The sequence below is a fragment of the Manis pentadactyla genome, chromosome 2, assembly GCF_030020395.1.
Source record: "Manis pentadactyla isolate mManPen7 chromosome 2, mManPen7.hap1, whole genome shotgun sequence".
NCBI lineage: Eukaryota > Metazoa > Chordata > Mammalia > Pholidota > Manidae > Manis > Manis pentadactyla.
The window spans coordinates 116,706,069-116,733,806 of record NC_080020.1 but is presented as its reverse complement, the minus strand read 5'-3'; the positions used below and the strand labels follow the sequence as shown (position 1 = coordinate 116,733,806).

The 27,738-nt window shown below is 41.3% G+C and overlaps 1 protein-coding gene across 4 annotated transcripts in view; it reads right to left on the bottom strand.

The window, feature by feature from the left end:
- Nucleotides 1-27,654, bottom strand: part of DROSHA (drosha ribonuclease III) — a 117,707-nt gene extending 90,053 nt beyond the window's left edge. For 2 of the 4 annotated variants that reach the window (XM_036926609.2, XM_057496104.1), the window contains exons 1-11: nucleotides 27,498-27,653; nucleotides 26,331-26,457; nucleotides 25,228-25,293; nucleotides 23,359-24,192; nucleotides 19,426-19,518; nucleotides 14,753-14,863; nucleotides 14,141-14,372; nucleotides 11,080-11,221; nucleotides 9,324-9,478; nucleotides 6,458-6,538; nucleotides 346-432 (exon numbers count right to left, since the gene is read on the bottom strand). In XM_036926609.2, coding sequence (XP_036782504.2) covers nucleotides 346-432; nucleotides 6,458-6,538; nucleotides 9,324-9,478; nucleotides 11,080-11,221; nucleotides 14,141-14,372; nucleotides 14,753-14,863; nucleotides 19,426-19,518; nucleotides 23,359-24,192; nucleotides 25,228-25,247 — 1,755 coding nt within the window. In that variant the 5' untranslated portion in view covers nucleotides 25,248-25,293; nucleotides 26,331-26,457; nucleotides 27,498-27,653. Of the gene's footprint in view, nucleotides 1-345; nucleotides 433-6,457; nucleotides 6,539-9,323; nucleotides 9,479-11,079; nucleotides 11,222-14,140; nucleotides 14,373-14,752; nucleotides 14,864-19,425; nucleotides 19,519-23,358; nucleotides 24,193-25,227; nucleotides 25,294-26,330; nucleotides 26,458-27,497 lie in introns of all 4 variants that reach the window. The other 2 variants (XM_036926608.2, XM_057496107.1) reach the window with 2 other exon arrangements.
- Nucleotides 27,655-27,738: the final 84 nt, after the last annotated feature.

The following is a 27,738-nucleotide window of genomic DNA, read 5'->3' as shown; positions in this document are numbered from 1 at the left end:
AGATGGTAAAGTGTTCTATGCATTCTTCCAACTCTACTGAACAGCTCTGTAATTCCGTGGCTTTAAGAATATGACTCTTTTTTTGTAGAATTTGACTCTTATGCACTGCCAACAGTATAAATGAAAAAAAGTACAGAAAGTACAATGGTGAGAGGAAGCCCAAGTAAAAATCATTATGATAAAGGCCAATATTATGATATTTTACCAATATAAAAATATTTTTAAAAGAAAGAACATTTAAGGACTGAATCAGTACTTAGTCTATTAACGTTTTAACCTATTTACACACATTCCATCTTCTTAACATTTTAAAATAAATGAAATCAGATTTTGGTAAGAACTTACTAAAAAGTTTGTAGGAGGGGAAACTGTGATTCGGTAATGGAAAAGTCTGCCGGCATTGTTGGTCATGGGACGGCAGGGCTTGATGGCCTGAGGGGAAAAATAAGAGTGAGTTTAAACGTAAAGTAGCAAAATATTGTTATTTCAAAATAGATTGTATTTTCTAGATTCACATCTAACAAAAGAGTTTTAAGTGCATTCCTTCGCAGACTGAACAGTATGCACTTTACCATTAACCAGAAAAATACAAAAGGGCTGGCTGGTCCCCAGGATTCAACCCATTTCCTCATGTGCAATTCAAGGAGTTCACACAACATAAAGAAAAAAAGGACAACACAGAAAAAAAAAGGGACAGGAAAAGTAACCTCAAAAGTAATAGTAATAGCAGTAGGTTTTAATAGGGGGAAAAAACAGGATTAAATATGCTGAGTAAAAACAGAAGGAACCAGAAATGAAGCAAGCACAACACGTGGCAGGCCAGAACATGCATGGTGCTTAAGATGGAAAAAGAAAAACACAAAGACAGCAAAAGATGCATCTGTGGAATCACTGGATGCGTTGTAACAGACAACAGAGATGTGTGACCCAGACCACCTTTCAAGCACGGAGAGCAGAATCCGGCGTCCCGCTCCTTCAGGATCTGTGTCAGCTAAAGAGCCGCACTCAGTGTCAGGCCTGGCCCAACTCCAACCAGCAATACTCATTCCTCTGATGACCAGCAGGGTGATGGGGGCTTTGCTGGGGGCTGACTCAGAGTTTGACTAATCCCACTATCCAGTCCTGCTTAAACCCTCTTTCTTTCACAGGTGAAGATCCTTAAGAAACATTACATACCCCAAACTGTCTTAGCATCTGCCTCTGGAGAATCCAATGTTTGGTACCAGGAATAGTCCAAGAAAACAGGAAACAAGATGGGGTTTTAGAGCTGAATCACTTAACACCCAACGGACAATGAGGACTCTACCACGGTGGTAGGTCCACCTGGCACCGGATGGCACACCAATTGAACTTTCAAAGGTAGTGGACTGGGTGGCTGTACTGGTAGGAGATGCAGTGTACCAGATGTTTAAGACTATGAGAGAATGGTAGCTATATGGATAATGGGATGGATGGCTATTGCAAAGCACCACTGATGCTCTACCTGTTCCTCAAACTTGTGTCCCTTGAAATCACCTGCAAGACTTGCTCTATCTGACTGCTTGCTCCCCAGCCCAAGTTTTTGATTCAGCAGCTGAGGCTGACAATCTGCTTTTCTCACATTTCCAGGTGATGCTGATACTAGTTGGAAGACTTCACTTGGAGAACTACTGCTTTAACGAAACAGAACAGCATAGGAGAAAAGACAACTGGAAGCCAGATGTGAAAGCCAGGGCAACTGATGGAGGCACAACAAAGAAGCTCATCACCTGCAGTGAGAGACCAGACAGCCAGGACCAAACCCAAGGCTTACATGCCAGAGGGGTGGGCCTTATACACAATTACCAGCCAATAATCAAGGGAGGCCTGCCATGCCAAGGTCAGGGGCCTGGGAGAACTGGGATGAGGACGTATAGGTTTTGACTCCCCAGATGACTCTAAACCTCCTATCTATGAAGAGCAAGTACTCACCTGTGTCTGAAGACAAGAGAAGACCCTGCAAGGCAACACTGTTGAGCTCCATGACCACCAGTACTCAGTCAGTCTCCCCGCCTGGCCAACACACTTGTAACTAGGGTCCTTTCATAGAATAACCTAGCTGGGTAGGTACTGGCGAGAGACATTATATCCCAAAGGAGCTGCAAAAACTAGCCAGCATATGCCAGGAGCAGAGTCTACACAGGACCAGATGCTGATGGTGCTTAATCACGGGGACCAGAACATAAAATTGGTCAGGGAAGAGTTTACTGAGTTGACAATTTTCAGAATGCATGGACACCGGGAGATGCTGGGAACTCCCTACTAGGATGTCTCCTAAAAGATGAAAAAGCCATGGCCCATGGTGAGTGACATTAAATACCAAAACTGTTGTGTCAGACATAAGGAGAAGGAATTAAAAGACTCCAGGAAGTGGGCGTGTTGGAATGGATAGGAAATCTCTGACTGAAACATATACAGCTATCCCACGGGAAGGCCCAGGGACACGTCACATACCAAGGTCAAAAGGAATCATTAGGAAGATCAGTGGTGGCGTCCTCTGCAGACCAGGGCTGACTGTAAGAGAGGTGGTCACAGACAGAGCTTCCTGACAGCAACCGGGGTGACAGGATGCTGAAGCAAGGGGCCAGCTGATGGGCCACCTGTAAGAAGCCAGGTCTCAGAGCAATTAGCATTATGACCAGCAAGATCACAAGGGCAGCCAAAGGGATCTGACCCACAAAGAATCATGAAGGTAGTTAATAGCGTGGTATCCTTAAGTACAAAATAAACGGGCAGCTGATAAGAATACTTGGTGGCTCGTGCCTACAGAAGAAATCAAGAATGGATACTGGAGAGGCTGAAGATAGGTTGCTCCAATAAACAGCATGATCCTTTGCCCAGTTCCAGACCTAACCAAGTGTCTGGACTGAAAGTCAGCGAGTGGGGAAGCGGCCAGATCCCAGGAGCAAGGAGCCTGCAATACCATTACAAGCAAAGATGGCCATGACAACGCTGTTCTTCCCCAAAGGAGCCCACAGCCATTTACCTAGGTAACTACACCAGGGAAAGGGGAACCCAGACAATTCAAGGAGAGTTGGGCACAGCATCTGAATCAAAACTGATACTCAGAGACTGGGTGCACCACCCTGGTACCCCCATTAGAGTGGGGGATATAAGGTCAAGGTAATAACAGATCTTGGTCAAGGTCTGCCTCACAGTAGGTTCACTGAGTCCACAGACCCAGACAGTGGTTACTTCCTGGGTCCATGAATACATCACTAGAATCAACAAAATTGGCAGATGGCACCACCCCATACTCAGTCCTTCATCTGTGGGAAAGAGCCATCATAATGGGAAAGGTCAAGCAGAAGTCACTGAAATTACTCCCACCTACAACCTGGACATCAAAAGCAGTATCAATTTGGGGGCATACACCACCTTTAAGGATCTGAACAACACAGGTGAAGGTCCCTATCATATCTCTGTTTAATTTGCCAAACCCAGACCCTGAAAAAAACCAAATGGATTCTGGTGGATGACTTTGACTACCACAAGCTCAACCATGCAGTAACTCTGCACCTGCTGGGCCAGATGGGGTAGCTTAGTTTAGTCAGGTCCCAAATATGCAGCAACTGATCTGCTGAATGTATTCTTTTCTATCCTGATCGCAATGAGGATCAGAAAACAGTGCACATTTACATGGAAGAGACCATATTTACAGTTTTGCTGCTGGGCTGTCATAAATCAGTCCAAAGAGCTCTTGACTCTAGACTTACTGCCGAACATTATATTGCTCCGTTGCATCTTTGACATTATTATGTTGCTCAAGCTAAAAGCCTTGGTAAAATGCACATGCTCCAGAAGGTGAGAGAGAAACCCTACAAAGATTCAGGGGCCTACCACAGCCACACCATTTTTAAGTTAGTGGTCTGGGGAGTGCCAAGACATCCATCCAAAGTAAAAGACAAATTACTGCATCTTCCACCTCCTACAATCAAGAAGGAAGCATAACACCAGGTGGGCCTCTTTGGGTTCAAGAGGCAGCATAACCCCCACAGAGGAATACTGCTCCAGCCCATTTATAGGGGGGCACAAAAGGCTGACAGCTGTGAGTGTGGCTCAGAGGTTCCAAGCTGCAGTGCACACAGCTCTGCTGCAGGGGCCATACAATCAGGCAAATCCTACACATTGCTGGGAGAGATGCTGAGAGGAGTCTGTGGCCACACGGAGAATACCGGTGCTTGTCTCTGGGGTTCTGCAGCAAAACAGTGCCTCCATAATAAGAATTATATGTCTTTGAAAAACAACTGGCATGCTACTGGACCCTGGTCGGTATGGCAAGAGGCACGGCCAAGGGACAGCAAACAGACATGTGGCTGGAAATGCCCATCGTGAGCTGGGTTCTGTCAGTCCCACGCACATTGAAGTTTGGGTGGGTCCAGCAACAATCCATCCTAAGGTAGAGGCTGTAGGTACAGAACCACGCACACACAGAGCAGCAGCAGGCACACCAGACAGGTGAGCAGGTGGCCCACCACCGCAGCACCACCCCTTCCTCAGCAGACAACTGGGGTCAGAAGAACGAAAGCAGAGGGGAGAGCTCAAGCTCGGTTTGCAAACAGGGCAGTCAGGGGTAGCGCGAGCCCAATCCGACTGTGCCACAGCCTCACTCAGGGGTGGTTCTGGAAGACAGCGACAAGAGGAAATCTTCCCAATGGGCAGAGTTTCCAGCAGTACACCTGGTCATCCCTTTGTATGGAAGAGAGGTACCCTGAGGTTAGAATACAGGTGGGCTCATAGCAGAAGCAAGTGGCCATGACAGCTAGTAGGAGGCCCAAGACCAGAGGACAAAGACCAGAAGATCAGGGATAAGGTCTTGGGGGAGACACCTGCGAGGACAAGTGGGAGGGGGCATAAAAAACTACCTCACACATGGATGTCCAGCAGAGAACAGCCACCCTGGAAGAGGTACCAAACCACTTAGTCAACAAAATGACTGGGCCAGATGGTGTCAGCCAGCCTTGGTCATCAGCCACCCAGAGTGGAGGCTCCACATGAGACCAAGAGCATGGACCCAACTACCTACAGTGACCCAGCTGAGCTACCTGCCACTGCCAAACGGCCAACCAGCCACCTACAATGGCCAATGCTGGGCCCCCCAAAATGGTACCATTCCTGGAGGAGATCAACCTGCCACTTGGGAGAAAGCTGATTACACAGGCCCTGTTTACCTTAAAAGGGCAAGAAGTTTGCTTTCACAGGAATAAACATGTATTCTGAGCACGGGTTTGTCTACATACAGGGCCTCAGCCAGCACCTGTCCTGGGACCTCCCTTCAAGGAGGGCCTGCTGCCCAGCTGTGGGGAGAGCAGTCAGCAGATAGCCTGCAGCTGCGGGCTCCTTCAGGGTCAGCCTCTGCTGCAGAGCCCCCACCCCAAGGTTGTGCCCTTCCTGGGGCAGCCTGCTCTGTGGACAGAAGGATATGGGGGTATGAAGGCCTTTCCAGCCCAATGCAAGACAATTCCGACAAGCCAGGCCCTCACACTGCACTCCACCCTCTGCTCAATCTTGCCTCCACTCTCTTCTTGCCTAATGCCCGTTAAGTCCACTGCAGCATCTGCTTTCAGAGACCTCAACTTGAGCACACGAATGGACATGCACCAGGTACAGGTCCTGGTCCCGTAGTTCCTCGCTACACCTACTGACATGCAAAGACAAATGAAGTAAAAACAAAGCAAGTAGTTCAAAATATCCATCACTGTCTCATAGTCTTTATTCCGATTATTAATGGCCTCAAGTTTTAAATAGAAGCTAAGGATTTCCATACACTATGTTTAAATATACTGTGCTGAAACATAAAGTGACAACCTGGGGTTTGTAAGAATAAATTATAAAAATAAAAGATAATGAAGGGAAAATAATTGCAAGGGATTAGTTATATATGACTGTATGATGTAAAAGTACGCACTCAGCCAGTCAAACATATTTGGAGTGTCCCTGACAAACCCAGGGATGGGGTATAAAAGTTAACACAACCATGTGCCAGTCACAGTTTGGTGGGGACAACAGACCAAGACTAACAAAGACAACAGCGCAACTGTACACCACCCAAGGGAAAGGGGATGTGGGCTTTAAAGCACCTTAGAGCATTTCTCCAGGGTAATTCATGAGTATTTATAATAAAACATGAAAATAAATGTTCAAGATGTATATTTTTAGGATACTTAAAATAATTTTTACAAAAAAAACTCAAATATACTTTGCCTATTTGAAATAATGAAACCCCCAAACCTTTTTAAAGTTTCCTTGACAACATTCTCCACTCCAACCCCAAAACCCAAATACTTTTCTTCTCCAATTATCAATAACAGAGATGACTGGGGAAGATGAAAAGACTATTTTGATGGTATTATTTCCTTTATGGGAGAAAGAATAGCAAGAGCATCTGTCAGCTTCTGGCTTCTCAGTGCTTACAGATATTATAAACCCAACCAGTTACCTCCTCTCCGGGATAAATGCTGTGCCTGATTCCTGTGCGTCTCGCTTTTGCGCTGCATTTGCAGAGGGGTCCATCATTCATCTGTCAGAAACAGAATGTAATTCTTTTTTATTGGGGGGAAAATCCACACCACGCATGATGAGGCCTCGGAACTGTGTGGGTTTTAATGTCATGAGGACTGAAGCTCTGAAGAGGCTGTCACAGTCAGAAAATTAAACGGATGTTCCAAAACCAATAGAGCTGCAAACTGTCTATATTTCCAATAAAGGGAAACCGGAGGACAGTGCTGGATTCCCGAGCTTCACGTGCAGCCAAGCAGAAAACATCAAGGTCAGTGTGCTATTTGCCCTCATTTTCTCCCACCACTGCTCAGTATGGTTCTCCTATTTCTTATTTCAGGAAAAATGGCTCTTTCACAAAAGAAAAGCATATTTTATATCCTGAAGGAAAACAGAGAATGCTTTGAAGGTGACCTGAAGATTATATGTCTTCAAAAGAGAAAACTAAACATATCTGAAGCAGAGAGAAGATAATGCCTGCTTGAGCCAGCAAACTTCCAACACAGATCAGGTGAGTCTGTGTTTTTTCACCAGGATTCATTTTACTGCCACATGATTCATTAAGGGAATAATATCCTGAATGCTTCCTTGATAAAAAGCAGACTGCTTAACATTACAGGGGGACTGGGGTGTGGGGTGATAAACAGCCGAAGGTCCATGTATTATTAAGGGCATCTAAAGAGGTGAAATGACACATACATGATATTCTTAGTAATTTTAAAGCAGAAGGAAAAAAAGTCCCGATGGAGATACTACTGGCTTCAAAGGCACAAAATGTGAAGAGCTTAACAGGACAGGAAAAGAAGACAGTTTTCCTACAGGAAGCACCAGCACAAGGGAAAAAAAAGAGAAAGAAGAAAGCCTACGTTATGCTCCAGGGACACAAGACCCATTTAAACGGAATGGATCATTTATGTGAACGAGAAGACCAAAGAAGCAGAACTGAGATCAAAATTTTAAAGGGCCTTCAAGGCCAGTTTCATGAGTTTATTTAATATAAATGGTAATACTGAACCAAAAAGGAGCCGAGAGTCATCAGTTTGGAAAAGGGAAAGTGCAGTTCCATTTCTTGCTTTCCTTGTATTAACTGAAAGATAGGCATCTATATAAAACATACATTATAACATATATATTTACATATATATACACACACATATTTCTTTAAAGCTCTAGGGATTTGTAACTCATTGTGTCCAATGAAAATATCTCAATAAAACTTGAAAAGAAATATTAAGTGAGAAATTCTAAGTTTCTCTATCCTTTTGGGAAATCTAAAGCTCCAGGTGGCACAAAGGAGGAATAAAATTGCTGCCTAAAAAAGTATCATGTTAAGATCTTAACCAAAATAACAGCTGGCAGAGATGTGAAGGGATTCCCTCAAAAGTCACAACGTACTCCTAATATTGGTCACAACTTGTTTAGATAAAAAATATGGAAAAATCACTTACTTTCCAGAGGAGCAGATAGACATCTTAATTGACCCCCGTGCAGATCAACCCTTTATAAGGCTCAACTATACAGAGGACTCAAAATCAAATACAGGAAACGGAATGGTGAGACTATATAGAAGGCCCGTGCAAATCTATGATAGGAACAAGAACCCACAGAAACCAAGAGATAGGCTTCTTGATAAGAGAACAACAATCCATTAAAAAGACCACATTTGGGGAAAGAGAAGTGATGACAAATGGACACAGGACTTCTTTTTGAGATATAAATGCTCTAAAATTAGACTGCGATGATGGTTGAACAACCCTGTGAATGTACTAAAAAAACACTGAATTGTATACTTTAAGTGTGTAAACTGTATGGTATGTGAGTGATAACTCACAAAAGCTGTATAAAAAATCATGTACATGATTAATATACCAAAGTAAATATTAACAACTTGCAAACATTTCTGCTCAATTTCAAGAGAATAAACAAGGACCACAAAATACATTCCTTTCAGGCATTCTAGCTATATTTAATCTATTAAGGAAAAAAACTTAGATAGCTGTCATCTAGTAAGAACCAGGAGAAGTGCATTCAAAGTAATATAAAATGGTATGAATTTATTTACAAAATACAAATTTTAAATTATCTTTTTATAGGTATATGTCTTATGCTAATAATAAAATGTAATATAAAATGGTATGAATTTATTTACAAAATACAAATTTTAAATTATCTTTTTATAGGTATATGTCTTATGCTAATAATTTCATATACATTAAAGATACTATATTTGTATGTTTTATATATTTGGAAATAAAAATCTTTTACAAAGATACTATCTTGTATTATGTATTACTTCATAATAAAACATTAAGTAAAAATAAAAATGATTATATCCAGCTATGACATCATTAGCTCAAAATGCCTGGGAAAAAACTTACAAGGAACTATAACTATTACCAACAAAGAAATATAAAGTCTTATAGGACTTAAGACATTGTTTACTATATCGTGCAAGATACCATCCAAATGAACTGCTTTTAAAAAGACCTATCAGTGCTCTCTCCCTCATCCTACCATTTGTCTCCTTCCATTTACTGCAAGTTTAATAAGGCAGTGCCATTATCCTGCTCTCTAACACAGAAATTTACAAACACCATCAAATATGATTCAAGTAAGAGTTGTGCTGGTGCTTACACTTTGGAGCTTAACTCTGAAGCAGAGAAGAAATAAGCTCGGAAGAATGATACACAGCCCTGAGAGTAAAGTTCAGTTTCAATACCAGCAGCATGCATCTTCCAAGCCTCGAGTCATAAACATGATGTGTGGGTTTGCAACTTTCAATAGCAAGAGCGTAAAAACGTGCGCACCTGGCCTGGGTCATTGTACCAAAGTTCATCGTGAAGGCGGTCAGGATGGGCCTTTTTGCGTTTGATCTCTGCAATGACGTCAAACACTTCTGAGTCTGAACTGCTTGAACACGTGCTGTCCTCATCGGATTCACACTCAGATTCACTGGAACTCTCTAACAGAGGTGGGGGAAACATGGAGAGAAGCTAAGGGAATTCACAAGATAGCTGTATGTAAATTTCCAAGTAACCCAAAATGTAAATATAAGGACAGTTACTTATTCTGTCAGCAAATATTTGAGTGCCTTTTCTGCACCAAGAATTCCACTAATCAACACCACAAAGTATAATTAAACTCATAATGTTAAGTCACAATCAAGTTGGGGAAACAAAGAAAACAGAGTGTTACAAAGAAAGACTTAATGAACAATCCCAGAGAACATACAAATCACAACAGTAATGTGGGGTTTCACAGTTAAAAAGGGGCAGCAATTCAGAAAAAGGCAAGGCCACCCTGATATGGAAAGGTCACTGATGATTTCCCAGAGTGGGTGCACGTGACCCAGGCATGGACTGGATAAAACAGACCAAGAATTATGCTAAGTGATATAAGCCAGTCACAAAAAGACAAATACTGTGTGATTCTACTAAAGTGAAGTACCTAGACTAGTCAGTTTCATAAGGACAGGAAGTAGAATGCTGGTTGCCAGGAGTGGGGACTTGGGAATTGCTGTTTAACAGGTAAAGGGTTTCAGTTTAGCAAGATGAAAAGTTCTGGAGACTGGTTGCACAACAGTGTGAATGTGCTTAACACTACTGAATAGTACGCTTCAAATGGTTAAGTGGGACATTTTGTGTTATGTGTATTTTACAATTGGAAATAAAACAGACCTAGAACTTGGATTAATACTATAAAAAATTAATGTAGGACAGCATGGTAATAAACCCCAACTCTTACATAGTTGTATTTTCAAGTATACACATGTCAACCCTCCTTTACAGATGAGAAAAGTGAGGCATGGAGAGATTAAGCCACTTGCCTAAGGTCACACGTCAAGTAGTGGAGCAGGGATTCTAACCCAGGCCAGCTGGTCCTGTCAGTGCTTTTACCCACCAGGGATACTGCCTCTCAGCATGGGAGACAATAAAGATGGGCAGACACAAGCCAGGAATATGAGGAAAAGGTATACTGAATGTCTCACCTGTGCATGGCCTTCTATTAGGGGCTAAAGACACAAAGTGGTAAAAAGCAGCTTCTATCCTCAAAGACCTCAGTATCTACTTGGAACCTCAGAATATGCACATGAAAAAACAGACCATGATATGAGAAAGTTGTGGAAACTGTGAGAGGACAGAAATCGGAACTGGACTGCACCTGCGGTTTTCTCATCAAACCAGAAGCACCCTGGCAGTGGAAAGGGCCACGAGGGGATGCCTGCCCATCAGAGGAATGAGGCATGGAGAACAGGATTCTGGTTTTGAAGGGAGGCTGAACTGTGATCCCTTCTGATTCTGAGACTGGACAACTCCACAAGGACAAAATTATTAGCATGCCTTGTAAATGAGATCTTTTATGCATTCTTCCAAATATAACTAAGGACAAATAAGATCAAAAGAATCAAGTTCCACTGCTATGTATTTTGCTGACTGTAATTAAGGAAAATAAAATGAAAAAGAGGAAATTTCAATTTCGGACTGACAAAGACACAACCCAAAAGTTCAGGAATAAGCAATAGTAAAAGAGCACAGGGTCTGGGTCTAGTGACTTCTGACCCACCTAAATCTTCATCTAGCTTTGTCTTGGGAGGCTCCCACGGAGGTCTCGCAGCTTTAGCCTTCTCTTGCCTGCTCCCCAGCTCTTCCTCAAATTTGTCATATAAGTCACGGAGTCTACTTGTTCCAACTACAGTAGAATCTCCCTTTGAAAAATAAAGGACCAACAACCAACATTAGAAACTCTAGTAAAATAGTCATACTAAAGAGACAAAAGACCTCACAAGTAATCAAAGATTTGTAACATCAAGATGCCATTTTTTGACCCTCAATTTAATGAACATTTCAAAACACAATGCTTGATGCTGGCAATGATGCTCTAACTCACAAATCTGTGGCTTACAGTCCTCAGGAAAATGCACTTTGCCAGCATTCAGAAACATTAGAACAATTCATCTATGCCCTTTTGGTACGAAGGAAAATCATGACCCCCTTACACCCTCTTAGGGAGCGTATACTCTGCCCTTCTGATAGTCTATCTTCCACATTAACCCAATGATCAAAAAATATCCTATATATCTTCCCCCAACACACAGCCCTTAAACAAAGGGCTACAAACACACACACACTCCACAAACATGGGGCTCTGCAATGCATTCTTATAGGAGTTCTTCACTTCTGCCCACTCTCTTCCCAGGCTGAAAATTGCTTTAAATGTCCATAATTCTTTGACTTGGTAATTTTCAAAATGTAAGGACTAGAGCTTTCAGCCATAATAATAAAATTAAAGTGAATCATAAATCTGCAGTTATCTCAAAAGAAGGCAACTGCTTTTCTTCAGCTCCACTCCAATGCTGGGACTGCTCTCACATTCCTACCACCTCTCTGTACCAGATGATGAGATGCAAAGGCAAATGTTTAGCTTCTGCTTTATCAGCCTTTCTCTACACTTGAGTTTTTAATATATACATAAAAGTATAAGAAAAAAAAGCTCTGACTCTTTAAACTCTCTGGAACTCAGTGTCTTCAACTTTGAAGAGTCATACCCATGGCAGTCATCCTCCCCTTTATCCTTACTAACAGACCCATAATCCCCTTCAGATTTGGGACAGAGAACTCCTGATCTCAGGAAAGACAGGCTGAGCCAGAGTCCCCTCCCCACCAAAGACATACCTTACATGGCAGGAAGGACTTTGCAGATGATTAAGTTCACAGAATTTGAGATGGGGAGTTGATCCTGGGTTATCTGGGTGTGCCCACCCTAACATGAGCCTATAAAAGTAGAGAACCTTTCCCAAAAAAGGAGTCAGAGGTACAACAGAAGAGGCAGGAGATTTGAAGAAGAACATGAGAAGAACTCTACCCAGAGCTGCTGGTCTTGAAGATAAAGGAAGGGGTCCATGAGCCAAGGCATGCACATAGCCTCTGGGACATGGGAACAGCCCTTGCCTGCCAACCAGCAGGGAAACAAGGACCTCCACCCTAGAGGTCCTTGGAACTGAATTCTGCCAACAACCTGAATGAGCAAGAAAACAGATCCTCTCCGGAAGGGAATGCAGCCTGCTGACACTGATTTAGCCAGTGAGACACAAGTCTGACTACTGACTTACAGAAGTGTGAGATAATAAACAGGTGTGGTCTTAAGCCATGAAGTCTGTGAAAATGTGTTCTGGCAGTGATGGAAATGAATCCCTGGCAAAGACATATATCAGTTCTGGTGAAGGGATGGAAGAGAAGATCCATGAGACCCCTGGATGAGCTCCTGGAGGAAGGCCCCACCAACACTGCTGTCTGCATCCGCGCCTGGACAGAGGTGCGTAAGGATGTGATGCCTGAGCTTCTGAGGTCATCCTTCACCACAGCGGACACTCCAGAAGACAGCACCAACCTACAGCCCTGTGATCACCAAGCCACTAACTGAACTGGCCACCACTTCCCCCCAGACATCTTGTTGAGAAAAATAAACCCAGCTCATTTAAGTCATGATTAGTCAAATGTTATTATTTACAGAAATATTCTTAACTGACAGAGACCATCTTCCAGGGATGTTTTGAGGATTAAATAAGATAATATGAGAAGCATGGAGTAAAGTTCTGGCACCAAAAAGTGCTTGGTATGTAAGCTTTCCCTTCCCTGTATCACATGAACTATGACCAAAAACCCTCTTCTAATTTATCAAGCAAAATATCACACCACTATGAGAGATGTTGCAAACCCTTTTTTACAAAGACAAGGGGGTCTCCCTTCAAGTTTCCGAGGAAAAAGGATCTGGTCTGAATAGAAGCTATTTTCACAAAAATCTAAACAGAAGGCTCTCTTATCTAATCCCAGGCAGAAATCTAATGTTAATCTCCAACCTCTTAGGCCCTAAATCTGTAGATGTTCACTTCTTCCTTCCTTCATCTCACCAGTAAATATTACTGTGTGTCTGCCCTGTGGGAAATACGCCTAAATGAATGGGATGGAGGCATAACAACTATCGGAAGGAAGAAAACAAGAGAGAAGAATGAGAGACTGACCAAGAATAAAATGGAGATGAAAGAAAGAAAAGGAAAACAGGGGAGAGCCCATGGAGGAGGCTGTGGCTGCCAGGCCCCAGGGGCCCCACTTGGAGCAGCACGTGCCAAGTCTCTCATAAGCCTCGTAAGAGTGAGCATACCTGCCATCCCACAAAACCAGCCAATTTGCACGGGAAATTTCCTATGGTTACCTCTCGTCAACAACAGCCTTGTAGGACACAACCTAAAATTCTCCCTTATTTCCCATTTTGGGAAACATTACGCATGCAAACACACATACACACACCACAAACTGTATAAAGTACTTATGTGTGAGAGCTTACAAAACCACCAGGACAAGACTAGCGGTGTCATGTAACACAGAGAATAAATGGATACTTCACTGCACTTGCCTTTGGTTTTGTAAGACAGCTTTTATCTATAGCAGCAGTTCCAACCAGGGTAGGGAGCGGGTTGTCCCCCACACACTGGGGTGGGGTTCCACTGGCAGGTGCTGCACAAAGCCTGAGATGCTGCTCCACATCTCGCAGTACACCCCCAAAAATTACCTGGCCCAAAATGCCACGAGTGCCAAGATGAAAAGCCCCTCTCCCACTTCAGACCTACCACCTGATCCATGGGGTCACTGGAGTAGTAGTTTTCTGAGTGGGTACATCGAATCCACACAGGCTTGAGAAGTTCTTCTTCCTCCTCCTCATTTTTGTCAGGCGGCGCCTCCTCCGGCTCTTTTTCCTTGATGGATGTATAATTTTTCTCTTTGCAGGAGCTCTGGCTGTCATTCCATCTGTCTTTTTCTTCCTCCCAGCGAGCTCTCTTCTTCTCCCTACTTGGGGAGCGACTTCAAAAGGAGGCGGAGGAGGCTAATTATTAAAAATGTTCTTCTGTTGTAAAACCATTCTATTTCACCTCTTACTGTGTGTCTACCCTGTGGGAAATATGCCTACATGAATGGGATGGAGGTATAACACCTATTGGAAGAAAGCAAGAGAGAAGAATGGGAGAGTGACCAAAATAAAATGGAGATGAAAGAAGGAAAAGGGAAAAGAGAGGAGAGCCTATGGAGGAGGAAACACCACACCAGCAACACAGTGCCAGGAACAAACGGAGTTACTTCTGCTAACCCAGATTCCCAAACACCAGCCCAGTGGCACATCAGAACTGGCTGAAGTGACTTGTTTAAAAACGCAAATCCCCAGGCCCTGCCCCAGACCTACTTACTGATTCACAGTCTCCGGGGGCGGGGCCCAAGAATCTGTATTTTTAGTAATCTCCCCAGGTAATTCTGGTGTGCATCCAGCAGGTTCAGGAACAACTGGCAAACCATAAGTCCTAGAAAAGAAAGACATTTGGGAAATTTGTGGACATCTCCACATAAAGATAATTTCAGCAGTGAGAGTACGAGTCTCCAATCCTCCACATCTTGCTTTGCCAAGAAAATAAAAGACTTCGCAACCAGAATAGGGCTTCCATGGTCTCACCTTGGCTATAAATTTAGCCTGAAGACCCTAATCCAAGAAGGAACCAGTTGTATCATCCCTGACCATCTCTCTGATATCCACTCTTGGGCATTGCTACTTAGTGACCCATCACTTTGCCTAATTCTGATCCTCACAAATACTAAATTGACTCAATTAAAAAGGATAAAAAATAACTGTCTCCTTGAATTGCTGGGGCTTGAAATTTGCAAAGGTCCATCCTATGGATGTGCTTATTGGGAAAAACCTGTAATGTAGATTTTAATTTAAGCCCAAGAAATTAAGGCGGAACCATACAGACTTTGAGAGTCCAGCCAAGGAGAGTGATTGCTTGTTACACTGGCAGACTCTGCAGTTCCACTAATAAAGTTACTATTATCCAGAAACTTTCTATCTTTACAAATTAACTCTTTCCATCAACTCTACCAACTAACTTCTAATTTTATGACAGGGAAAGTGTAAATGTGTAGGTGTGTATACATCGGGAAGGGGGTAGGAAGGGGTGGGTTACTAGAAAGATTATATATATTACTTATTGATATAACTTCTAAATGTTACAGTTAGTTTTGTTACAATAGAAGTTACTGTAAAGAAAATACATATACATTCACTGTAGAAAAAAATAAAGCATAACAGCAAAACACCCATAACACCACTCAGAGATATAACCAATCCAATACCTTTCACAAATGTGTTAGAACATATAGATACATGAATATATATTTATAAATATACACGTCTTAACAAAAAAGGGAACTCTATAGTTGACCCTTTTACTCGGTAGTAAATCGGGAACAGCTTTCTATTTGAAATACATCTCTACCTGAACCATTTTTAATAAGTACATATTCTTCTTTTATATGTATATATCATAATTTAACAAATCTGATCACATTTAGATTGCTACCATTTTTTTGTGTGCCATAAACAATGATACCATGAACACACTTGTGTTCCTAGCACACTTGTCAGATTTCAGAGAGTCTGTTCTTTCTTTTTAAGGCTTTTCCACAGACAGGTAGTACCAGTTTAGATTACCATCAAAACTGTATTCCAGTTCCCTTTCCATACACTTGGTCAACATAATTATTTTTTATTTCACCATTCTGATGAGAAAAGTATCTCATTTACCTTAACTTGCAATTTTTAATCACTACTGAAATGACACATTTCATGTTCACTTCTTTTGTATAAAAACCCATCATATGTCAATATTTTTAAAATTAGGATTGTAGAACTTTATTGGAAGAGCTTTTTTAATTACTAGCCTTTCTTCTGTCAAATATAATATACCCTTTTTCAGTTTTTTGTTTTCTTTTTAATATTATCTGTTTACTGCAACATATAACTTTTATATGGCCAAATCTAAAGTTTTAAATGTAACACTTCCTGCCTTAGTGTTATGTTTGGAATCCTTTCCCATCCCAAGGTTAAATAAATATTTTATATTTTCTTCAGTTACTTTTAACATTTAATTTTTTACTCCCTCAAGTGTAAGACAGTAATTTCAGTTTTTTCCTCCACTTGGCTCACAAATTGTCCCATCAGTTTTTTTCTCCTGTGAATTGAAAAACTACCTTACAATAAATGCAGTTTCTTTATACACTTGAATGTTGCTCAATATTTCTTTTATTCATCTATACCCATACGTAATTGTTCTAATTATTATGTGTTTAAAGAACATTTTAATAATATTAGGTAAGTTTCCCTCTATTATTTTTCCTCGCCATTCTCACTTCTATTTCAAAGAAGACTGAGTCATTACGAAGCTCTAAAACCAGTTCTTCAACTGAAGTGACATTAAAATTATAGATTATTTTGAAGAAACTAGTATTTTCACAATACCATCTTCCACTCCCACAGCTGGAACATGGCATGCCCTCCATTCACTTACATCACCTTCTTTGTCATCAGCTACATTTTTAGTTTTCTTCCCACTGACCTATGTATTTTTTAAATTCATTAAGATATTCAATCTTGGTTAAATTTTCTATAAGTGAATCGAACTTTTCTCCCCCATTACATTTCCTAAGTAGGTATTCCTGGCATTAAGGAAGGCTTTTAAAATTTGTTATGTTTACTTTGCAGCTGGCAGTTCAGTGAGTTAATTCTCATTCTTAGCTGATCCTCTTGAATTTTCGTAGTAATACCATGAGCTAATAGTGGCAACTCTAAGCTCCCAATGGTATGATTTTGTTTGTTTTTGGTGCTTACTGAGAGCTTGACACTCTGCTAAGCACTTTACTGACACTCACATTTAATTCTTACAAGAATCCTATGAGGCAGAAGAACATCCCCTACAGAGGAAACAATTAGAAATCACATCACCTGCCCACTGGCACAATGTTAGTAAGTAGTAGTTAAATGCTAATATGGTTGTTTGACACAGACATTTTGACACGTACTAAAAATCCCACCAAATGTTTATCATTATTATCAAGAAACATGGGCAAAAGACATTTTCACCCCATCTCCTTTAGGAAGGGTCTTGAATAATGGCTGGTCAAGGTTGTCTGCCGTGAACACCAATTAGAATGCTTTTTTTCTTTTTTTTGAAACACTTTGAAGGGGTATTTTAAAGCAGGAGCAAAATGTCTTTTTTTAATAATATCTCAAGGCATTTCAAATTTCAAAATCCAAACTTGAAATTATTTAATATGCTATAATTACACACTACAATAACTTTTCCTCCTTTACAGTACATATACCTCTAATTTTTATTTTCTCATCTGCTGAATTAGAACTCACAGAATCTAAGTTGGCCTTCTTCACAAGCTACAGGGCAAAGAAGAAACCCCCTAAACCAGAGATTTCCAGCACTCTACTTAAACACCATCAACCTCAAATGGGTCCTCAATGATTTCTAACGACACTATATCTTGGCTTTTTTCCTATCCTTACCTCCTCTTCCTCGCCTCCTCAGGCCCCTTCTCACTGAACACTTGTCAGATTAATCTAGTTAATCTCATCTAATCCACAGCATTTAGTATCCCCAGCGGGGGTCTCTTTACTGTACTTTACAGTAGTGTACCGCATTAACTAACACACAATCCATTTGGTTGGCTCAGATTCTCAAATTCCATATGCCCAAAACTGAACTCATCTTCTTGCCTCTGTCTTAGTGTTCCCCACCCTCAATTGGGAACACAAGACCTCAGGTGACAGCTGTTGACTCTTCTTCCCTTATGACCCATTACCAAGTCCTACTAACTGTATCTCATAAATACCTTTCCCCACTGCCACTGTCAACTACCTGACCTAGGTATAATCATTTCTTTTGTGGATTACTACAAAAGCCTTCTAAACTCATTTCCCAACCTCCAGGCTTGACCCTACTAGAGAATTTCTCCACTGCAACCTTCACACATGCTCTTTGTCTTCCCCTACCAACCCCCTCCCCTACTGCACTCCTATGCATACTTTAGGTATCGATAAAAAATCACTCCCTGTGACTACCCTAGATTGAGTTTTTCACTGATGTATTTCCAGAGCAACATGTAATTGCTCTATCAAAAGCACTTCCCACAGCACTTAACTGTCTTATTCCTGTAAAGTGGGGACCTTCTTGTTAATAACTGTTTAACTCACCAGTAAAATACCTGGGATACACGAGAATGCAATATTTTTCCTTTGTATCACAGCACAAGCTGAGCTTTCTTCATTAATTTTTCATCTTTAAAGCCTTTTTCTGCTTTTTCATATGCTCTACCTATCTCCAGAGCAATTAGATCAGATATAATTATATACATATGGTTACCATTTATTTGGCACTAACTTTCAGCTCAGTTCTAAGTGTTTTACATGTATGATTTCAGTGGCTCCTCATCGCTCAGTACGTATAACCATCCTTATTTTAGACAAAGACATTGAGGCTTAAAAGGTTAGATAACTTTGCCCAACAACACTGTTGGAAGAACTAATAATTGACCCCCAATCTGTCAGACTCAAGAGTGCTTTTCTTAAGGACCATGAATTTTACTTTTAGATACAGATTTGGTTACATCCTGTAAGTTTTTGTTTATAGCAATCTCAATCTCAATATTCTAAAGTATGACCACAGTTTTGCTCTTTTTTTTCTGAAACAAGTAAATATTTAAGAGCATAATTACGAATTTCCAAGGTATTTTTTTTAATACCTTGAAATGATTAAGGTATAGTTTTATAGCAATTGAGGTCACAAAAAGTGACTCAGATAATTTCTAATTGAGGAAATTTAGTAAGATTTTCCTGGTGGATAATCAATGCATCTTAAAGTAAGTTTTTTTAAGTTACTGGCTGCTTTAGCTTGAAAAGCTAAAAGGGCATTTTGGACAGACTCAGGCTATTCTGCAGACTTGGCCAATATTTGCACAAGCACAAAATCTGAACTGAAGGAGATAATCCTATGACTTCTTTCAGTGTCAACTCCTTGCTTACCTTCCAGATCTCTTATACTCTTTTTTGTAGGACCTTTCCAGAGATGGTGATCTTCGGCAGTCCCGGTGCCTGTGTCTCTCCCGTTCCCGCTCTCTTAAAGGAATTAATACACAGAGCTGTTTTCAACAGAAAGACTCAAAAACACCATCTCTTTTCACTGAATTCATCTTCTACATCAATGGACCTCATGGAAGAGTTTTTCAAGCACTATTCTCTCTGGGACATTTTTACTCATCCTTCATTTATTAAGAGGATAAAGGGGCGTTTGACTTTACAGAAGTTAACTAAGTTGGACCTTTTTTGCTGTTTTCTTTAAAGAAAGAAGTCACACTGGATGCTAAGCAACAGAGGGAATTTTATCATAATTTTCTCTTAAGACCTTCCAATGAGTTAATCCTTTGTTATTTAACCTACAGAGAAACCTTTAAAATATCCATTGCCTGTTGATTTCTAGAAAATTCTCAATATCATTCATCAAATAAATGCAAATTAAAGCTTTTACAGTAAAGATTAGGACAAGGTTCTATAACGAAGGAGTCCTAAACCCTTACAGGTCATAGGCCTGTGTTGTACTTCTAGTGATCACTAACTGACAGAAGAGTGCAGGTCACTTTACATTTAATGCTGTTTTCATCTGGAAAAAACTCTAAATGGAGACACCTGAGTTTACTCAGAGTAAAAATGGAATGAGGGATTTTAAAACCTTCCAATGTAAAGCTGGAATTTAATAATAATAATAACTTTTGAGTCTATTTACTAAGGACAACAAAGATCAGGGAAGAAATCAGGAGCTCCAGTGTGCCTGAATCAGAAATCTAAGGGAAATAACCACCCAATTGCACAATGGGAAAAAATGCTTCATTATATATATATTAGCCTGACTCCACCAAAAAGACTATAAAAATGTCTGAACTATAAAATATCATTCATCCTACAGCCAAATAGAAAAGTAAATACACTGAAATAAAAACTTAACTGATAGAAATCTGTGAGTGCTTAGATATTAAAGAAAAATTTGTTTTGTTCATATAAAGATCATTCCCTCCTCAATAAAGACTCCTCTGAATAATATACTTTTGATATATACATAAGCCCCAGTTATATACCAGCTGTCCAAAATAAAGTAGCCAGAACTTGGGATTCTACAATCTTTATCTGATAAACTTCTAATATTATAGTTTACTCTTAGGCAGTAAATCCCAAATAGTGAGCAAAACCACATGAAAAAATGTAACGTAATTCATAATGGCATTGCTGCTGAACAGAGTAATTGCCAGTATTTCCAAACACAAACTATTTAAAGGATATTCCTAATTTATTGTTTGTTTTTTAATCTCTAGGCAACAGAATATTGCATTCAAAATGTCACTTATGATTGCTACCTCTAAGTGGGTATGAGTTAAAAAGACCAGTTTGGACATAAATCAAATTAGTAACACTATATGATGAACCCATTTAAGCAAAAAAAAAAAAAAAAAGTCTGGGTTACTTTTCCAGACTCTTCCTCATTAGCAAGCATTAAGATATTTCTTATGTATATAATACTAGCTTCCAGATGCCTAAACACTACAGTCATCAGGGAGCTGCGGGAATAACTGTGCCCAAGCGCTGCTCAGTCACCTGGTGCCGATGTGCATCTCCTCACCACTCTGCAGAGCAAGCTCAGCGCCTGAAATCTGCGGCTGTTTCTTTTCCCATTCCCAGGAGCAGCCTTCATCTTTTAGGAGAGCAAATACAAATATACACCCACTTCTTCACAAATTTTCTCCAGAAATATCTTGCCCCAAAACAATCTAGTAATTGTTATTCAATCACATTTGAGAGGAGGAGAAAATACTGTAAAATCTTATTTGAAAAAGGAGAGATTCACTTACCCCAAAGAGCCAAGGGAGAAGCAGCCCAAGGACAGACTATAGAACTGGCCTCAACTTAACATGATCTAATGTGCACATCTGTGAAGCTTTGGCTTTCTTCAATATACTTCTAGAAAGTATACTAGGACTTTATGTCCCATGTTTATTTCACAGCAGTCCACATGAGACAAATGACTGCTTTTCTACCTAAGACCTCAAAGGAGGCTGATTATAATGTGGCTCCCATATTAAAGCAGGTCCAGGCAAACTCCCTGAGTACAACACTACAAAACAACTCCAACAACTTAGAAAGATGAACTAACTGCCTAGTCCTTCATAGTAAAGGAGTTGTGGTTTAGGATAACAGGGAGTAATGGTAATTCTTTCTGCACTTCATTTCACTCACTGATAGAGAACCTCAGTTCCTTCAAACATATAACTCCAAATTTAAGCCTACATGTCAGAAATTAGGATTTTACAGCAGAACCCCAAAACTCCCCTAACTATAACACCCCAAACAGAAAAAAGATATGCTAACATGTTGAAGTTCGCAGCAGAATATTTCCTGAGACAGAATTACTAACAATCCCTTCAAAGTCTGAAGACAACTATTACAAACTCTTTGCAGTTAAGATTTTCACCATACCAATTAGTCCATCACAGAACAATTAAGTACAAAATTGACCAAAACCAGTAATTCATGCTGGAAAGATGTTTAAAAGTCTACCGACTGTCAGCGTTGGCCCACCAGAAATCAGTCATCCCTGCAGGAAACATTTCCTTCTACCTTCTACCTTCTCCCGGATGTCAAGAGGAGGCAACAATTCATTTCCTCCCAAACCTTCTGAGCACTAGCCACTCTCTTCATGCTGAGAATGGCCACGACCATTTACTGGCAAAATGTTCAGTCAGAATCAGACTGACAGCCACAAGAAAACCATGGAAACAACAAGCGAGCTGATTCCCCAAGAGCCAAGACCAGCTCTCTACAAACCCATATAATAAGTGACCTGGTTTGGAGAGGTCAAACAGTTAAATATTTTTAGCACAGAAGTTCCACAAGACAATGAAGGTAAGCACATCACAGGAAACAGAAAGAGAAGCACCATTACTAGCTTGACAACTGGAAAATCTCAAATCTTCATCAATATAAAGAGTTCACTGAATGTACAAATAAACATCAGCACAATTATTACCTATGTATTTTTTATTTTCCACCTAAACCAATAGTTCTTAGAGTTTTGGAAAAACAGGCTCACACCACCTCGAGAATCTGCTGTAAGCTACTAATTTACTTATAGAAAAACATACATACACATAAAATTCTGCATATAACTTCAGAGCATTTCAACAAGCCCACCTATGAATTCCAGTTTAAGAAGGCCTGCTGGAAACCTTATTCTCTTGTGTATATATATATAGATAGATAGATAGATAGATAGATATGCAGTCTTTTGAAAAAAAAAAGAAATGTAATCTGGAATGGAACAGTAGTATTTTTTTAAATACAACTTTTTTCAGTATGAATACATTTCAATGCAACAAAATCAGGTTAAAAGTTATTTTTAAAATGTTGATAATATATAATATTATTTCATCTTACAAGGAAACAAAGCAAGAAGGGAACAACATACAATAAACTTCCACTTATCCGAAAAGTCAGAAAGCAAGTTCTGCTTATTAACTAGTTTGTTCCTAACTAAGAACACATGGATCAATTCCAAAAGACTCAAGTGCTGTCACCTAATGATCATACAGAACATAATTAAGCATAACATAAAAAAACCAATACAAGATCTTTCATTGGATCAGCATTAAAAAATGTAAACTGTATTATGTAGAGTAATGGATTTATATTCACTGAAGTAAACCTACATTGGTAATTTTGGAATGCTTTTCAAAAGCGGCTTTTTCTGACTTCTTTCTGGTCAATTGCCTCTTTTTCTTTAGAACAGCTCAAAACATGCTTTCCTTCCTCTTGCAAACCGAAATGCACTACTGGGCCTTTTTGGTTGGTTTGCTGCTGAATAGAAATGGCCTGTCTGGGCCTCTGCATTGCATGAAAACACACGCGCTTTACCTGCTCCGCTCATAGCTCCGGTGGCGGGACGGTGTCCTCCCTCGGTCATAATCTGATCGGTAGCGGCTGTCTTGTCTTCTCCTATCAGGACTTCGGCCTCGCTCCCGCCGGTCCAGAGACCGATGCCGCTCACCTCGCCCATGACTATGATCCCGGTGCCTGTGGTCATCGTAGTGCTTGAGTCTTTCTGGGGACCTTCTCTCACTGGGAGCCTTTGGGAGCGGGTAAGGGGGGAGATGCCTAAAATGAGGACTACTGCTGTTATTCACACTGGGTGGGAAAGAACTAGGGTTGTTCTGGAAGCTATTAAAATTGGGAGGTGGGAAATTGTGGTGGGAGTATCCAGGAGGGTACTGATAATTGACCTGCTGTGGCATGACTGGAGGGGGTGGGGGGTGCGGCATGGAAGGAGGGGGCATCATGAAGGGGAAAGTGCCTTGTCCAGGAGGTGCTCCAGGGACTGGGGGGTTATTAGGACAGGGCATCGGAGGTGGCATGGGAGGAAAACAGGGAGGCACTGGGAAGGGGGGCCTCATCTGGTGGTTGGGGAACGGGGGCCGGATTGGGCAGGGGGGAAGAGGGCCTTGTGCTGAAGGAGGCATGGGTGGAGGGAAGGGTACAAAGTCTGGTCGCGGAGGCAGAAAATTGGGGGCTGGAGAGTTCGAGAATGTGGTGGAAGGGGCACTCGGAGGTTCATATTGGTATTGCACAGGAGGCTGCTGAGGGTGAAGTAGTCTCAGATTTTGTGGTCTGAAGGCTGGAGCTGAGGGTCGGACTCCATGTCCTCCACGCCCTCGGGGACATCCTCGTCCTGGGTGGAATGACATTCTATGACTTTGTTGGAAGAGAAAAAATGAGAGAAGAAAAGGAAAAACTCACTACGTAAATAAACAGAGTTTCATAAATGCCACCTTCAGGAGCAACTGACAGACTCCTTAGGCTACTGGAATATTCCATCCATCTAATGCTGACTTCTCTGTGGTATCTGAAACTCCTCGTGGCCAATCAACCCCTCTTGCCCTGTGTCAGCCACCCACCCCACTGTACAGTCAGTGCCAGGCCGACAGTTCCTAAAGCTGCTCCACCTCCACAGTGACAAGTCCAACATCCCACTGTTTAACCATTTGTATCACGTACTTGCTCAAGTTCCCCAAAAACCCTGACCGTACCATGTCACCTGCCCACACACACGGTTTTTACATCTGCACCAGCACCTTCCTGTCTTCACCTTCCTCCTCACTCAGCATAGACTCCAAAACTTCAACATAACATGTCCTAAAAGGATTTACTGGTCTTCCCCTCCAAGACAACACCATTTGCTCCTTTTTTAGTGTTTCTTATCTCAACAGATGATACCATCTATTGGTCCTCAGGTCATACACCAGAGAATTATCTGACTTTTCCTCTCTTTTTCTCTTTAACTAAAAATACATTTTAAAATTCCTATCATTTCTGCTCCTATATACTTGAGTTTATCCACTCCACACCACCACTTCTTGCCTGACCACTACAGCCTTGCCAGCCTTTCTGCAGTCACTATCATCACCCCTCAGGCCTCTGCCAGGTACCCTGCTCCCACACTCTGTGCTGCTTCTTGGCAGGTCCTACCATAATTACAAGCCGCCAACTACTTACCTGATTCCCCCATGTTTGCCTGCACCTTCCAACTGCAAGCTCCATCAGGGCAAGGCTCCAGGAGCAGTTTCATTAACTGCTCTGTTCTGGGCTCCCAGCCATGTACATGGCCCACCTGAACAAACTTCCCCCTCTCCTCACATATCTAAATCCTTCCCATCCTCTATGGCCCAGTGCCAATGTTCACTCGTCTCTCTGTTCTCCCAAAACTGCCATTACTATCACACCACTCACCACGTATTGCCTTGCATCATGATGTACTGTCTGGATATATCACATCTTCCACAGAGAACATAAGTTCTAGAGGACAGAAAGAATAAAACAGACATAAAACTGTTTCCCAAACTGCTAATTCTAAAAAATATTTCTGTGATTATCTTAAAACTGATTTTGCCCTCATTTAGTATACTAACAAAACTAAGAGCTGAATTAAACCATTTTTAAGATGTCCTTAATACTTGTCTTGAGGACTCAGAACATCAGTAGCTAAAAGACTGAAAACTTGGGCATAATCCATCTCTAATTTGCTAAAAGATTGGGAGAAAAATCTTCTCTCCTCTCCCTCTCCATTCTTCAATGAGAACAGCATTCAAGTTCAAATGTAACTATAATCTTGTAAACACAAGTTATACTTATTTTCATTCTCAGCTTTTCCCACAGAAGAATGTTTTGAACATGAATGACTTTGCAAATACTTCAACTTTAGCAAAATGTTTTAACACATTCAATTAACTCTAAGTGCAAAAGCTTTAAGTAGAAGCATCTTCCTAAAAAGTCTTTCTAACTAAAGGATTTACTAGTAGGCTTAAAATAAATTTTAAGTGGCTCGTGAATATAATTTCATATTATTTAGCTGTGTCAATCACTGTGCTTAGTTAACTAGTAGGTACCAAATAATATTTGAGTAATGATTATTACTATTTAGCCCAAGGCCTTCATGATAAACATAGGGCCCAGCCAGCTGATGTTGCCGCCATGGGCTCCTCACTGCCAAAAGAACCAATTCAAACTTCACACTTGGCATTTAAGGTCCTCCAAAATCCAGACCCAACTTCTTCCAGGCCTCTCTTCCTTAAACTTCCACATGAAGTGCCTGCCTATCACCCCAGATTTTTCCAGCTGCCTAACATACCAGGTACTATCACCCAGCTTGTTCGTATCTCCCACTTTTCTAAAATCCCCTACCCAATGAATGTGCCCACTAAATTTCCACCCATCTACCCATGTCAAATGTCACCTATTCTGTGAAGCCTTTCCTGATTCCCGTAAGAAAACAATCCCATTCCTCTAGACTTCCATTGCTCTTAGTCCATACTTACTTCTTTTACAGCACTTACCGGAGACTGTCTCATATTATAGTCATGTGTGCACATGTCTAATTCCTCCACTAGATTATTAGCTCCTTGATGACATGGGTTGATTATTAGTCATTTCTGAATCCTTCACCGACCCTGGCAGAGCATCCTGCACACAGTAGGTGGTCAATAAATGTTTACTGTATCATCAATGGCATGTTTTCATGTTGTACTGTACATTTTCCTTCCACATATATCCACAACAGATCTGCATTACCAAAACCAGACAAAAAAGTAGGCCCTTTCACTGATTAACACAACATTTAATGGACCTCTAAGTGCAGGGTACTGTTACAGGCCCTGTGGACTCAAAGATGAGTAAGTCCACAGCCTGCAGGACTCACAGAGTTCAGAACCCACATACAAATACATTTTTCAAAAACAGTATGTGATAAACGGAACACAAAGGAATGTGCTGACCATAGAGGTAGGCAAGACAGGATCACAAACATTCTTGTACAGTGTGTAACAGTTGAACATTCACTATTAGATCCTTAAGGATATTTCTATATACAAACTATTTGAAAACACTGACTATGAAACTGATCTATTAAAGGCATAGTCGGGCTACGTTGTAAATGCAAACTTTTAATTCAACAGTCAAGGAATTCACTGCAACGTAAAGGGTAATTATGTTCTGGGTCCGCCTACTCCTTGGTTGCTGTTTGGAAGCAGAGAAACTGAGGGAACTGTTTTGAATAGTTAACATGTCCAGGAACATCAGTCTATGTAGAAAGAGTTGCAAAGTATGACTACATTTTTATTAAGAACAGCTTTCCCCCAATTGAATCCTCAGGTCGGTCACCTCTGTCCGGTGATCTGCAATTGCTTGTTTTCCTGTTTGCATCTCCCGCCAGACTGTGAGCCCCACGAGGCAGGCGCTGGGCTCATGGTCTCGCTCCCCTGCTGGACCCGGGCTGTCCCAGGCCTGGACCATCGCGTGCGCTCCACAAATGAATGAACGGTCTCATTTTCCATTTCTATCTACCTGCGTGATTCGGGCCTAGGGGCGCTTTTTTGCCCTTAGCTAGAGATCTGAAGAGGGGCTGCCCGATCCCAACTCCCAGGCGCCTTTTGCCCCAGCCCCGTTTAAACCGAGACACTCGGAAACACGCCCTCTTCCAAACCCCCGAAAAGTGCCCCTTTTACCTACAAAAGGCTCTCCGGCCGCGAGGTCGCTGTCAGAGCAAATCCAGGCTTATGCTACAGTCACCAAGACAGTAGCGCCACCCGCACTTCCGGAACAGGAAACCGAGAAAATAAAAAGCAAACCTGAGAAAGCTGGACCACCGGAGGGAAAGAAAGCACTAAGCTCGCCGCAGCGCCTTGGGTGTGGTGATTGGTGCATCTACAAGAGCGATGTATATCTAAGCCAATCGTCTTCCTCAGA